The sequence below is a fragment of the Aquarana catesbeiana genome, linkage group LG04, assembly GCF_042186555.1.
Source record: "Aquarana catesbeiana isolate 2022-GZ linkage group LG04, ASM4218655v1, whole genome shotgun sequence".
NCBI classification, from domain to species: domain Eukaryota; kingdom Metazoa; phylum Chordata; class Amphibia; order Anura; family Ranidae; genus Aquarana; species Aquarana catesbeiana.
In genome coordinates, this window is record NC_133327.1 from 180,159,583 (window position 1) to 180,175,387 (window position 15,805).

The 15,805-nt window shown below is 43.3% G+C and overlaps 1 protein-coding gene across 1 annotated transcript in view; it reads left to right on the forward strand.

Moving 5' to 3' along the window:
• Nucleotides 1–15,805, forward strand: part of ATR (ATR checkpoint kinase) — a 210,589-nt gene that overhangs the window by 82,810 nt on the left and 111,974 nt on the right. The window contains exons 25-26 of the mRNA XM_073625961.1: nt 13,269–13,389; nt 15,594–15,731. Of these exons, the coding sequence (XP_073482062.1) occupies nt 13,269–13,389; nt 15,594–15,731 (259 nt within the window). The remainder of the gene's footprint in view (nt 1–13,268; nt 13,390–15,593; nt 15,732–15,805) is intronic.

Below are 15,805 nucleotides of genomic sequence, written 5' to 3' on the forward strand. Positions count from 1 at the left end.
CTAGTTCTGCTGCGTCTTCAGGGAATCGCAGTAATTCCTTACTTAGACGATCTGCTATTTTTCGCCCCCTCAAGAGAGGAATTGAGGGGCAATTTAAGCAGAGCATGCAGCCATCTGGAGTCTCTAGGTTGGATCCTAAATCTCCAAAAATCTTCCCTGGAACCATCTCAGGAGATTCGGTTTCTAGGGTATTTAATAAATTCGGTAAGCCAAAGAATTTTTCTTCCTTCAGAGAAGAAAGGAAAAATCCAGGATACAGTGTCTTTCTTGCAGACCAACCAGCAGCTGACGGTAAGATTGGTCATGTCAGCCCTGGGTGTTCTGACTTCGTCAATGCCAGCTGTTCAGTGGGCAAGACTACACTTCAGACATCTGCAGGCTTTTCTTCTGAGATCTTGGGATCACAATTTGGAATCCCTAGACTCAGAGGTAAGAGTTCTGACCCAAGTGAAGAGGTCACTATGGTGGTGGAAAAGGCAGGATATCCTATTGGAGGGGTTAGTCTGGGCCTTTCCAATCGAAAAAAGGCTGACAACCGATGCCAGTTCCTGGGGTTGGGGAGCCCACCTAGAAAAGGGTTTCACTCAGGTTAACTGGTCCAGGAAAGAGGCGACCAAGTTCTCAAACTGGAGAGAGCTCAAGGCGATCGACTTGGCTCTGAAGTCATTTGCTCAAGGGCTCCGGGCCCAGCATGTTCAAATACTAACAGACAATGCCACGGCCGTGGCTTATATAAACCAGCAGGGAGGTACAAGGAGCAAATCGCTGCAAGTACTAGCCATGAGCATTCTCCGTTGGGCAGAAGGACACTTGCTGTCCTTATCAGCAGTCCATCTAAAGGGATCCCTGAACGGGGTGGCGGATTTCCTGAGCAGAAACCCCATTCAGGAAGCAGAATGGTCGCTGAACCCAGAGGTTTTCGCCATGATTGTCGAGAAGTGGGGGCTGCCAGAGGTGGACCTGTTCGCCTCAAAGGAGAATGCCTTGGTTCCGCAATTTTTTTCCCTAAGCAATCACGACGGGTCACTAGGAACAGATGCCTTGGCGTATCCATGGAGATTCCATCTCTGCTACGCTTTCCCCCCATTCCAGTTAATTCCCTTAGTATTAAGAAAAATTCAAAGGGAAACGGTACCGGTTATCCTAATCACGCCTTTTTGGCCAAGAAGGGCTTGGTTTTCAACCGTTCTGAAAATGGCGGTCAGGCCTTATTGGCATCTGCCCCTCAGGCACGATTTACTATTTCAGGGGCCAGTAAATCACCCAGAGGTAGCCACTTTGGCGCTCACAGCCTGGTATCTGAAGAGCAGCTCTTAAGGAGCAAAGGTTTTTCCAACCGGTTAATCTCAACGCTATTATCCAGTAGGAAAAGGGTGACTAGAAATATCTATTCCAAGGTCTGGAAGGTTTACAATACATGGTGTAATTCATCTGCCCAGGACCCAGGGAGTCTTGTTACCATTCTGGAATTTTTACAGGTTGGTGCTGACAAGGGACTAGCAGTTAGTACCTTGAAGGTACAGGTGGCTGCGCTAGCAGTGTTCCTAGAAAGATCTGTGGCCTCAGATCTGTTGGTAACCAGATTTTTCAGATCCCTTACGAGATCCAGGACAGAACCTGAGATTCTCTGTTTGTGCTATTTTCGGGCAACAGGAAAGGTTGCCAGGCTTCTAAAATCTCTTTAGCAAGGTAGCTGAAGCTAGCCATTTCAGAGGCTTATTCGCATGCAGGTGTGTCTCCTCCAGCAGGAATTTCTGCACACTCAACAAGAGCATTAGCGGCCACTTGGGCAGAGAGAGCTGGTGCCACCCCTGAACAAATCTGCAAGGCGGCAACATGGTCGAGTTTTCACACATTCGTGAAACATTACAGGCTGGACCTCACATCTGCTAATGATCAGGCGTTTGGCAGAAAGGTCCTGCAAGCTGTTGTCCCGCCCTAAGGGGGTAAGTGTTATCCTCTGAGGTGCTGTCCTGAAAGACGCCTTGGGAAAAACCAAGTTAGACTTACCGGTAACTTGTTTTCCAGAAGTCTTTCAGGACAGCAACATCCCGCCCTATTGTATTGTATATACTATGCTGTGACTAACGTATGTGTTTATGTGTTCCAGCCGGGGCCGGAGGTCTTCTCTATTACAACTGAGGTATGGTAGGGAGGCGCCTCCCTTTAAAGTTTGGAGGAAGAAGGTTTTTCCTGTTCCGGTGGGTGGAGTCGCTATCTCTCAGGTGCTGTCCTGAAAGACTTCTGGAAAACAAGTTACCGGTAAGTCTAACTTGGTTTTTTTGCCACAATTCTTTGCAAAATCAAGATTTTTTTTTTTTCTTTTTTTTTTTCCACAAAATTGTTATATTAGCAGGTTATTTCTCACACACAGCATAAGCATAGCACAAATTACACCCCAAAACACATTCTACTACTCCTGAGTATGGCGATACCACATGTATGAGACTTTTACACAGCGTTGCCACATACAGAGGCCCAACATGCAAGGGAGCACCATCAGGCGTTCTTGGAGCATAAATTGCACATCTAATTTCTTGACTACCTCTTACATTTTTGAAGTCCCTGGAGCACCAGGACAATGAAAACGTCCCAAAAATGACCCCATTTTGGAAAGAAAACTACCCAACGTATAATCTATGAGGCATAATGAGTCCTTTGAACATGTCATTTTTTTTCTACAAGTTTTTTGGAAATGTGTAAAGAAAATGAAAACATATATATTTTTTTTTTTTACACAAAGTTGTCCATTTATACAATATTTTTTATTTTTAACAAATTGCATGTACATACCAAAAATTACACCCCAAAATAGATTCTCCTACTCATGAGTACGACGATACCACATGTGTGAGACTTTTACACAGCCTGGCCACATAGAGAGGCCCAACATGCAGGGAGCACCATCAGGTGTACTAGGGGCATCAGTTTCAAATCTAATTTGACTACCTATTACACTTTTGTAAGGCACTCTAGTGGCATGAATGTGGCATGGATGAGAACTGATGTGGCATGGATGGGGATGGCTGATTATGGATGGAATGCCTGAGCATGAATGAATACGGCTGGGGGTGGATGGGATGGCTGAGCATGGATGGATGGATGGATGAGTATTGCTGATTAGGGATGGATGGCAGAGCATGGATGAGTATTGCTGATTAGGAATGGATGGCTGGCTGAGCATGGATGAGTATTGCTGATTAGGGATGGCTGGCTGAGGCTGCAATGGGCACTACACATCCAGCCCACAGCGCTGCAGCACCTGATCTCTCCCCTCTCTGCTCACACTGTACCGATCAGTACAGAGAGGGGAGAGAGGAACCGGACATGATGCCGGTTTGTTTACAATTGATCAGCGGCCATTTACCGTGATCCGTGATGCGGACCCGTCGGTCACGGATATTCCCGGGTGCCCGCCCCCGGGGGCGCGCGGTAGCGTGATTCTGGGAGGACGTCAATGTATGCCCTACCCGAGTTACAGCCACGCTGTAGCCGTCATTTGGCTATGGTGCGGTGGTTAATGTAACAAATAGACGATACTACAGGAAGTGGAGGTCACATGATTTCTGTGTAGAGTGGAGCTCCAGTGACTGCAGCACATACTGAGCCATTCTGTTGGGATTTGAAGAAATACAAGAGATTTTTAGGAGGTTTTGTACTTTCTGATAAAGTGCTCTTCTTAAGAGAACTTTGTAAACCGTATTTGTTTGTAAAAGCGATTGTCTAACATTTACCAATGTACATGCTTGTTGATGATGGAAGTTCATGTTTATGTTGGAAGAAGAATACAATCCATTGCTCTAAGCATAATTTCATTGTCCTTGTTTGCCCGACCTTCATGTCAACTAACAGGGCCAAGATTGAGACACACAAAAAATGTTTTACGGTTCAATGGTATGTCGGAATACAATCCATTGCTCTAAGCATAATTTCATTGTCCTTGTTTGCCCGATCTTCATGTCAACTAACAGGGCCAAGATTGAGACACACAAAAAATGTTTTACGGTTCAGTGGTATGTCGGCATTAAACCTCCATCTTCTTGAAAATCATATCTGTTCTGGTGCAAATATTATCCATTTAACGATTGCCCAGCCGCGTTGTACTGCAGACGGGGGGCCGCTGTAGGCAAAGTAATGAGCTGGTACATCGCTGTCTACTCCCGGGTTTAGAGTGTGTGCATGGTTTTATACCTACTCTACACAGAAATCATGTGACCTCCACTTCCTGTAGTATCGTCTATTTGTTACATTAAAGTTCATTTAAAAATGGTGGAGTTGTGGAGGTCCAGTGTTGCCAACCAACCAGATTGAAATTTACTGACACAACACCCAAAATCTACTGACACAACACCCAAAATCTACTGGCACAGCCAAGTTTTTACTGGCATTTCCAAAAGTGCAAAATTACAGTTTTAAGTGCAAATTTCAGTATTTAAGCTACAAATAAGTACAATATGCCTGGTTCCCTTGCACCATGACATCACACAACACGCTCAGGCACCACCTCCGTCAGGCCCGCCCCCCCACCGGTACCACCCGAACACACTGTAGCAGACACTTGGATGGTCTCAGCCGTCTCCGGACCCGAGCTGTGCATGCACAGTTCTGAGCCAAGCATCACAGCCATGTTTTTTTATTGGCAAACCTTTTCCTCTTACTGGCAGGAGAAAAGTGCCTGTTTTTTACTGGCTGCCAGTAAAAATACTGAGGGTTGGCAACACTGTGGAGGTCACATGTTTGCTGTGACAGTGGAGCTCCAGCTGCAGAGATTCACAATAAAGTTCATTATAAAAAAAAAAAAGTGGAATGGAGGTCACATGCTTCCTGTCATTGGTGGAGCTCCACTCTGCAGCCAGACCCCTCTTGGTTTCAAAGGGGATCCTGTCTCTCTGAGGTGGCGAAGCGGGTCTGTCACCAAAGCATGTATATCTATTCCAACCTTACAGAGCCTCCAAAATAAGTTCAGCTTAATGAAGGTCGGGTGTAGCTGCAGCTGTAGGAACAAAGAGTCCCAGAGCAGCCCCACCCACAACTAGGTGGGCCCTCCTACCAAGGTACGCCATTCAGCTGCAGCACTGATCTGTTTATTCTGACAGCAACAGGGTTTGCTCTCACAATACATAAATTAGTGTCTCCAGCGCTGTAGGAGGTGATTTCACCACCGCAGTTGAGGAAAAAAAAAAAAAAAGCATAGGGGCTGGTTCACCCCTATGCTTCGGCATATTTTTTTTTTCACTTTTCTTGGCAGAGATTTCTTCATCCACATCAATCAATGTGAATGGATGAATCTGTTAGGTTCTTTTTTTTTAACTGAACGAAAAAAAAGAACATTGCATGTACGCGTGCAAATGCGAACGCAAGCATCGGTTTCCTGTCTTTTGTAAACAGCAATTGCACTATGCATGTGAGGTATCACCGTAAAGGTCAGATCGGGGGCAGTAATTCTAGCAGTAGACCTCCTCTGTAAATCTAAAGTAGTAACCTGTAAAGGCTTTTAAAATGTATGTAGTTTGTCGCCGCTGCACGGCTTGCACAATTTTAAAGCATGTCATGTTTGGTATTTTGTACACGACATAAGATCATCTTTTATATTTTAGCAAACATTTGGGCAATATAATGTGTTTTTGTGCATTAACCCTTTCATGACTAAGCCTATTTTTGACATTTGGTATTTACAAGTTAAAATCCATATTTTTTGCTAGAAAATTACTTGGAGCCCCCAAACATTATATATATTTTTTTAGCAGAGAATCTAGAGAATAAAATGGCGATTGTTGCAATATTTTATATCACACGGTATTTGTGCAGTGGTGTTTTAAACGCAACTTTTTGAGAAAAGGGAAACTTTAATGAATTTAAAAAAAAACAAACAGTAAAGTTAGCCCAATTTTTTTGTATAATGTGAAAGATGATGTTACGCCGAGTAAATAGATATCAAACATGTCACGGTTTATAATTGCATGCACTCATGGAATGGCGACAAACTACGGTACCTAAAAATCTCCATAAGCGATGCTTTAATTTTTTTTTTTTTTATGGTTACCAGGTTAGAGTTACAGAGGAGGTCTAGTGCTAGAATTATTGCTCTCGCTCTGACGATCGCGGCGATACCTCACATGTGTGATTTGAACACCGTTTTTACATTTGCGGGCGCGACTTCCGTATGCGTTTTCTTTGCTGTGCGAGCTCGTGGGGACGGGGGAGCTTTAATATTTTTTTTTCTCTTATTTATTTTATTTATTTTTATATTAATAAATTGTTTTAAAAATTTTTTTTTAATTTGATCACTTTTATTGCTGTCACAAGGGATGTAAACATCCCTTGTGACAGTAATAGGTGGTGACAGGTACTCTTTATGGAGGGATCGGGGGTCTAAAAGACCCCCGATCCCTCCTTTGCACTTCAGAGTATTCAGATCGACGTTTTCAGCGATTCTGAATACTGTATATTTTTTTTTAAACTGGCGCCATTGGCAGCCTGAGCAATTTGGAAGTGATGTCATGATGACGCTTCCGTGTTTACAATTAGGAGGCTGGAACGAAGCTGCTCACGGCTTTGTTCCAGACTGTCACTAGCCACCGGAGGCGGCGGATTGGTGATCGGGCCTCCCGTTCTATGGAATGGGAGGCCCGGTAAGAGCGGCAGGAGGGGGGACGTCCCCTCCCGCTCCTCCGGTATAACAGCCGAGCGGCTTTTAGTTGTTATACCTGAATAGCCGATTGCCGGCATCATCCCGGTATAACCCCCGCACATCTGTGTACTCTCGGCGGGAAGGGGGTTAAAATTCAAAAAGTGTTTTTTTTTTTTTTTTTTTCCCTGAAATTGGAAAATCGCTGTGCAAATACTATATGAAAAAAAAATTGCAGCACCCACCATTTTAATCTGTAGGGCCTCTGATTTAAAATAAATATACAGTGGCTTGCGAAAGTATTCGGCCCCCTTGAACTTTTCAACCTTTTGCCACATTTCAGGCTTCAAACATAAAGATATAAAATTTTAATTTTTTGTGAAGAACCACCAACAAGTGGGACACAATTGTGAAGTGGAACGAAATCTATTGGATATTTTAAACTTTTTTAGCAATTAAAAAACCGAAAAGTGGTGCGTGCAAAATTATTCGGCCCCTTTACTTTCAGTGCAGCAAACTCACTCCAGAAGTTCAGCGAGGATCTCTGAATGATCCAATGTTGTCCTAAATGACTGATGGTGATAAATAGAATCCACCTGTGTGTAATCAAGTCTCTGTATAAATGCACCTGCTCTGTGATAGTCTCAGGGTTCTGTTGAAAGCGCAGAGAGCATCATGAAGACCAAGGAACACACCAGGCAGGTCCGTAATACTGTTGTGGAGAAGTTTAAAGCCGGATTTGGATACAAAAAGATTTCCCAAGCTTTAAACATTCCAAGGAGCACTGTGCAAGTGATCATTTTGAAATGGAAGGAGTATCAGACCACTGCAAATCTACCAAGACCTGGCTGTCCCTCTAAACTTTCAGCTCAGACAAGGAGAAGACTGATCAGAGATGCAGCCAAGAGGCCCATGATCACTCTGAGGTGGGAAACTACAGCTGAGGTGGGAGAGTCTGTCCATAGGACAACAATCAGTCGTACACTGCACAAATCTGGCCTTTATGGAAGAGTGGCAAGAAGAAAGCCATTTCTCAAAGATATCCATAAAAAGTCTCGTCTAAAGTTTGCCACAAGCCACCTGGGAGACACACCAAACATGTGGAAGAAGGTGCTCTGGTCCGATGAAACCAAAATCGAACTTTTTGGCCACAATGCAAAACGATATGTTTGGCGTAAAAGCAACACAGCTCATCACACTCAACACACCATCCCCACTGTCAAACATGGTGGTGGCAGAATCATGGTTTGGGCCTGCTTTTCATCAGCAGGGACAGGGAAAATGGTTAAAATTGAGGGGAAGATGGATGCAGCCAAATACAGGACCATTCTGGATGAAAACCTGTTGGAGTCTGCAAAAGACCTGAAACTGGGACGGAGATTTATCTTCCAACAAGACAATGATCCCAAACATACAGCAAAATCTACAAAGGAATGGTTCACAAATAAACGTATCCAGGTGTTAGAATGGCCAAGTCAAAGTCCAGACCTGAATCCAATCGAGAATCTGTGGAAAGAGCTGAAAACTGCTGTTCACAAACGCTCTCCATCCAACCTCACTGAGCTCGAGCTGTTTTGCAAGGAAGAATGGGCAAGAATTTCAGTCTCTCGATGTGCAAAACTGATAGAGACATACCCCAAGCGACTTGCAGCTGTAATCGCAGAAAAAGGTGGCTCTACAAAGTATTAACGCAAGGGGGCCGAATAATTTTGCACGCCCCACTTTTCATTTTTTTATTAGTTAAAAAAGTTTCAAAAATCCAAAAGATTTGGTTCCACTTCACAATTGTGTCCCACTTGTTGGTGATTCTTCACAAAAAATAAAAATTTTATATCTTTATGTTTGAAGCCTGAAATGTGGCAAAAGGTTGAAAAGTTCAAGGGGGCCGAATACTTTTGCAAGCCACTGTATAATGTTTGGGGGTCAAAGTAATTTTAAAAGTGTCAGAAAAGGCCTGGTCTTGAAGTTGTTAGAAGAGTGGGTAATGTGTGGCATAAGCGTCCAATGTTGGGCATAAAATGCCAGGACAGTTAAACACCCCCCCCCCCAAAATGGGAGGCCGACATTCTGACGTCATCGCTTTTCATTCTGAACGGGCGCTCGCCAGCCGGCCGGCGATTTCGCTCCTTTTCTTATGCTGAAATGTAAGTTTTCTACTTGTTCTTATGGGCATCTCTTTTTTGCTCCTATGTTGGTAACTTGGGTTGTGGCAACCCCCTCCCTCCCCATGCACGTCCGCGGCACATTGCCTGAGTGATGTCCTGATGCTGTTTGGATACCTGAATACAAGGTCCTGTACACACCTGGTTTGCCTGCCATCTGCTACGCTAACAGAGGGATGTTCCTAGTTATGGTTATCTGGCCCTTGGTTTATCTATGAGCTTGTTGAGATTACTATCTGGTAAGCATGTATTCTTAAAGGTGGAGGATTACTGCAAGGGGTGTCGTTTTCACTTTCCACTTTCAGACACTGATCCCTATGAAAAGCTAATTGGGGACTCTTCCTATCTTTTAGTAAGATTTCCTTTCTGGTTCTGGGACTTTTTGCTTATGTTTCACTATTTTGTGCTTTTGGCACTTTTGTGACTTTTATTATTTAACCGGTTCAATACAGGGCATTTTCACCCCCTTCCTTCCCAGGCCAAGTTTTAGTTTTCAGCGCTGTCGCACTTTAAACGACAATTGCGCGGTCGTGCGACATTGTACCCAAAAAAAATTGACGTCCTTTTTTCCCCACAAATAGAGCTTTCTTTTGGTGGTATTTGATCACCTCTGCGGTTTTTATTTTTTGCGCTATAAACAAAAGAAGAGCGACAATTTTGAAAAAAAACACAATATTTTTTACTTTTTGCTATAATAAATATCCCAATTTTTAAAAAAAAAAACAAATTTTTTCCTCAGTTTCGGCCGATACGTATTCTTCTACATATTTTTGGTAAAAAAAAATCGCAATAAGCGTATATTGATTGGTTTGCGCAAAAGTTATAGTGTACAAAATACGGGATAGTTTTATGGCATTTTTAAAAAAAATATATATATATTTTTTTTTTACTAGTAATAGCGGCGATCGCGATTTTTTTTCGTGACTGTGACATTATGGCGGACGCATCGGACACTTTTGACACATTTTTGGGACCATTCACATTTATACAGCGATCAATGCTATAAAATTGCATTGATTACTGTGTAAATGTGACAGGCAGTGAAGGGGTTAACCACTAGGGGGACACAAGGGGTTAAATATGTTTCCTGGGGAATAATTCTAACTGTAGGGGGCGGGGGCGTAGAAGGGGAGGAGACCGATCAGTGTTCCGCTGTACTGGGAACACAGATCGGTCTCCTCTCAACTGACAGGACGTGGATCTGTGTGTTTACACACACAGATCCACGGTCCGGCCCGGTTAACGGGAAATCGCGGGTGCCCGGCGGACATCACTGTCGCCGTCCACACGCACCGGGTCCCGAGCAACGCGGCGGGCGCGTGCCCGCGCCCCCTAGGCGGCCGGGAAGCCCAGGCCGTCATATGACGTCCACCCAGGATGGGAGATCCCATCTGTGGACGTCATTTGACAATAGCCGGGTAGGGAAGTGGTTAATATTGATTGTTTACCATTGATTTGTGTGCTATTCAATTTTTGTAGGATCCATATATACTTTCACATTCAATTTGTTGTCTTTTCATATTTACCCTAACGTATGTCATGAGGGTATAGCACAGTTTTTTTCTGTTTTTACACAACAAAATACATTCTGCTGCTTCTCCTGAGTATGGGGATACCACATGTGTGAGACTTTTTGGGAGCCCAGCCACTTACAGGACCCTGAACACCAATCACCGCGTTCAGGCTTTCTAAGAGCGTAAATTGCTTATTTCACTTCCTCACTACCTATCACAGTTTCAGAGACCCAGAAATGCTAAGATAGCACAAAACCCCCCCAAATGACCCCTTTTTGCAAAGTAGACACCCCAAGCTATTTGTTGAGAGGCATGTTGAGTTCATGGAATATATTATGTTTTGCCACAAGTTTCGGCAAAATTAAATTTTTTTTTTTACACAAATTTGTTACTTTAAATGATTTATTGCTCAAATATGCCATGGGTATATGTAAATGGTGAAGAAATGCTGTGGTGGTAAAACCCTCATGCATCGCTGGGAAATCCACTGAGAAGGGGGGGAACCCAGCTCATGTAGGACCAGATGAAAGGTATGAAGCCTCAACCGAATCCCCGGTAAGGATGAGCTCAGGCGTGTTCGCAACCCGCACGTGCAGAGCGTACCAGGAAGTCGGTGCTGCACAGCGCTAATCGCAAGCAGTGAGACATTTTTCCGATCCGCGGCTGCAGAGATCGAGAAATTTCTCATTGACTGTGATTAGCGCTGTGCAGTGTGACTAACTGGTGGGCTCTGCACGTGCAGGCTGTGAACACGCCTGAGCTCATCCTTAATCCCCATGGTGGGTGACGAGATGGCAAGATAGCCATGGAACGGAGAGGGGGCCAGGAGACAGCCGGAACAACCGCTGATGGAAACCAGCAGATGGAAACACCCGAGCGTGACGTCATACGCTCGGGGAGCACAGATCCAGAACGAGGCTTGAAACACAGGTATTATCGCAGAGGGGAGCAAGTTTTACAGTATTTCATCTATGCGAGATTTTTGTTTACTCATTTACAACATGGTATCAATAAATTGACACATGATTTTATCCTATTGAATTTTTCCAAAAATTTGTCCATACAAGACTGTGTCCGGATTAGCGCCTTTCGTTGTGATTGCCTTTGACTGTTTGCAATTGTCTTGGTGGGGTTATCATCACTTATTTGGTTTCTCGTACAAAACTGTAATATTCCCCAGCCTTTGGGTATCCCTTGATGAAATACTTTTATTTGCTGATATGGAGGTGAAAGTCTCCCATTATTGTCTTATTTTGCTGCATGGTTACACAAGTTTGAAACCTTATTTGTAATTCTAAAACTGGGTCAACACAGATGTTGGTGTTCAAAGTCTATTCTGTGGATTTTTAAAAGGGCTTTCCTTTTTTAGCTAATTTAATTATCTTGGCCTAATTGTCTATTGTCCAAGGCTTTTCCTGTCTCAGGAAAGTGTGAGAAGATTTTCTCAAAAGGTTCCATGGGTCACAGATTTATATATGACTTATAATTTTTTTATGTATCAATACCATGACATGTATTAGAGGTAAAAGGATTTCCTTTGTACATACTGTAAAATCTTATTCTTGTTGAGATCAATGGGCAGAACAGCTCCTACTATAGTTTTTTTTATATCTTCTGTTGCTTCTTTCGGTTTCTTTTTACTGCATATACAATCAAAGTAGGTATACGCTATAGATGTCCTGTGCCCCTAAATAACTTATAGAAAAGGAGTTTGCAGTGAGTACAAATAGGCCTCCTTGTCTGGAGATGTCCGGACTTCTTTAGGACAGGAGGACAAATGAATATGCAAAATAAATAAGTTGGGACTTTAAATGAGGCATGTACAGTATGGCTAAGGAATGAGTCAAGTGTAAAAAATGTATATGTTTATTATCTGGCCAGTAGATGACACAACATGATACCGTATTTAATTACATAAATTTGTGATTCTAGCTTCACAGGTTCCAGACTTTGCTCATATGTGAGAGTATATTCAAGAGGGAGTCCACCTAAAAAAAAATTATTAAAAGCCAGCAGCTACAAATACTGCAGCTACTGACTTTTAATAAATGGACACTTACCTGTCCTGGAGTCCAACGATGTCGGCAGCCGAAGCCGATCAATCGCTTGGCTCTCGGCTGCTGCCGCCGCGAGCCGATCAATCGCTCGGCTCTTGGCTGCTGCCGCCGCCATTCTCTGTGAGGGAATCAGGAAGTGAAGCGTTGCGGCTTCACTTCCCGGTTCCCTACTGCGCATGTTCAAGACGCGCTGCACGTCCTAAGTGGTCCCCGATATCTCCTGGAACCTGTGTGTTTCCCAGGAGACAGCAGGGGGGGGGGAGGGGCGCGACTCCCGTGGGAGTCTATTCCAGGAAGTGGGTGCAAATACCTGTAGTAGACAGGTATCTGCACTGAAAGGTGCCAATTGTGGCACCGGAGGTGGGGAGGAATCAGATGAGCGGAAGTTCCACTTTTGGGTGGAACTCCGCTTTAAGGAATAGGTGACTCCCCTCCCTTACAAACTATTTCATCTCATTATATGGGTATACGTCATACCATATCGGTTCACTTTTTTATGTAATTAAATACGGTATCATGTTATCTCATATACTGTCCAGATAACAAACATTTTTTACAATTGACTCATTCCTTAGCCATACTGTACATGCCTCATTTAAAGTCCCAACTTGTTTTATTTTGCATATTGAATTAGGGATGGAGATGTATACTTCCATGCGTTTTCATTTAAAGTCCCAACCTCCCCCCCTTAGGAGGACAAATAGTCTTTATCCCCCTATATATAAAGGCTCCCATTCCTAGCCTCAGCTAGTGTTCTTAGGTGATGAAAAGCTCACCTCTTTCCTGGGGAGGTTTTTTCCCCAGAAGATGATCCCTCTGTATTTATTAAAGACTAAAGATCCTGTACCCTGTACTGTAATCAAAGAAACAAACTGGCAAGTCAAAATTCCTTTTTTTTTCCCATTAGGTACAAGCGTTCCCGTAAAGCAATAAACTGGACTAAAATAAAGAAACCCATTTACCTAAGCAAGCTGGGTGACAACTTTGCAGACTGGTCTGCATCCTGGGCTGGATACTTGATAACAAAGGTAAGTTAGAGTTGAACTGTGTGTTGGTATTTTTCGTTTCAAAGAGCTTTTTCTATGATGGCTGTGCGTATGAGTCTTGTATGCCTTGGTTTTATTGAATTTGGTAAGTGAATAAAAGTATACAGTATAGGGGTTATTGACACGCTTATGTATAAGGCCCCTTTCATGTGAGCAGGCTGAACGGACCATCTGATGCCCTCTATGGAGCGGCGGGTGTCAAAGGACATGTGTCCGTTGACATCAGCCGACATCCGATCCTATCCGCTAAAACAGACGGATAGGGATCCATTTCCCAACCGTCTAGCAGATCTGATCGGATGGCCAATGGTATAAAAAGACAGGCGGTCTGTTTATGGTCCCTATCTATGGCAAAGCAGCAGATATAGGAAACACCAGCAGCGATCCACTGGCTGATATCCAGCTCCACAGGGATAAATGGACAGCCCATTCCGCTGCGTGAGGAGATACACTGAACAGGACACGGACTGAGCAACCCACAGGAGTGGTAATGTATTCACTAACAGTGTGACATGTCGTTCCCCATATGGTAGAAGTGCATCAGTTACGAACCAAGCCTCTAAGCCAGTCTATCCCTGCACAGAGGGAATGGCAGCCATACATCATACATCCTGTTGGAAGCCACTGCATTCTGCTACACCCTGGAGGTACTGCACTGCCTGTGCTGCTCCATTTGGATCATAGAGCCTATTGCCAGTGCCATATATATACCCAGGCTCACTGACCCCTGCTTGGGTCTGTGTATATGTTATATGTTACATGTTGTACATAGTTTCTGCATGTTGTTGAACAACTTGGCCTGTTCTAACAGACAAGCTGAATAAATGTTTGCATACCCCCCATTTATACCCATGGCCATCTTATTATTATTTTAAATGATTTATATACAATAAAGTATTTAACCTGTATATAGTGGCCTGCGCCTCTCTCACTTAGGTACAAACCTAAGTTAGTGGCACAAAATTAGTGGCCACCAGTTCATAGGAGGAATCCCTTCAGTTCTCCCACATGGAGGAGTTTATCTCCCATGGTTGAGACACAGGTTCTTTCATTCTATTACTAGGGTAGGACCCACTAATTCGGGGTACTTTGTCGCAGTAAGTGGGCTTAGCACTATATGACCATATAGTGTGACCTAACCCCTGTATTTTTGAATATGTTCAGGTGTTTTTAACTAGCCTTGCAGGATAAATGTAATTTTTGTATGTGTGCGCTGTAATCAATTTTGTACTGTTTTTGGTCTTATAACAGCACCATCTTGAATGTACAGCATTTTTGGGTGTGCCCCCCAAGTATGTTTTTGTATTTTGTCTGTCAGTTAGGTAGCCCCTCTCTTCTCTTCCCCTCTGGGGATGCTCAGCAGGCATCAGAGGACAGATTCCCCGCTCAATAGGTGGACTCCTAGTGAAGTCCGCCCCATGTGAAAGGGGCCTTAAAGGTTTTACGAATATTCTTTAACATTTAGATTTGCCAGCACTTTCCACGATTGGAAAAAGTATTCACTGACAATTGCCAATAGATTTTTCTTCTATTGGCAAATGTGTTTACTGTAATAAATACTCTGCTTTTCAGTAGACACGTTTAGAACAAAATATGTCAAATTGAGACCGCTTTAAAAATTAAAGCTGAAGTGTAGACCTAACAAAACCATTCTCTCTGTCTTTGGTAAGCTAACTTATGTGTAATAAAGGTTGTCCCATGTCATGCAGTCACCTGGATTCTGTAGAAATCTTCTGTGCAGGATGCCCAGTCCTCTTCCTGCTCCAAAACTTTGGTGCTGCTGAGGTTAATAGCGTTGGGTCTTTGCCCCCAGACAGAAGCAGCTGCCCTTACTGCAGACAAATGCTGGGGGAGAAAAGTTCAGGCATGCAATGGGAAACAAATTAACTTCTTGTAACAATACGTTTGTTTTGATTTCTGCACAGTATTTAGTGTATCTAGCTGCCTTTTATTTAAAAATTCAATTGGGTTTTAACTTGGAGCACAGTTTGGACAAGGGATATTGTGTGTATCTTTAAATATATTATCTTGCGTTCTAAGTTTTGTAGCTTGTAATACAAAGCTGGTTTGAAGCTACTATGAACCTGAAGCCAGTATGACATGTACACTGCCACACTATGTCCTGTTTTTTATTGTTGTTCATTACCTAAACTTGGTTTACTTTTTTCAAAAATTGTGGTCTACAGGTCAGGCATGAGCTTGCTAGGAAGGTCTTCAGCTGCTGCAGTATCATGATGAAACACGACTTCAAAGTGACCATATATCTTTTACCGCATATTTTGGTTTATGCATTGCTGGGATGTACCAAAGAAGATCACCAAGAGGTAATACAGTGTTAATAATCTTCGGGAATGTTATTTTTGTTTTTTTATAGGTACTCAAATGCAATTCAGAAGTG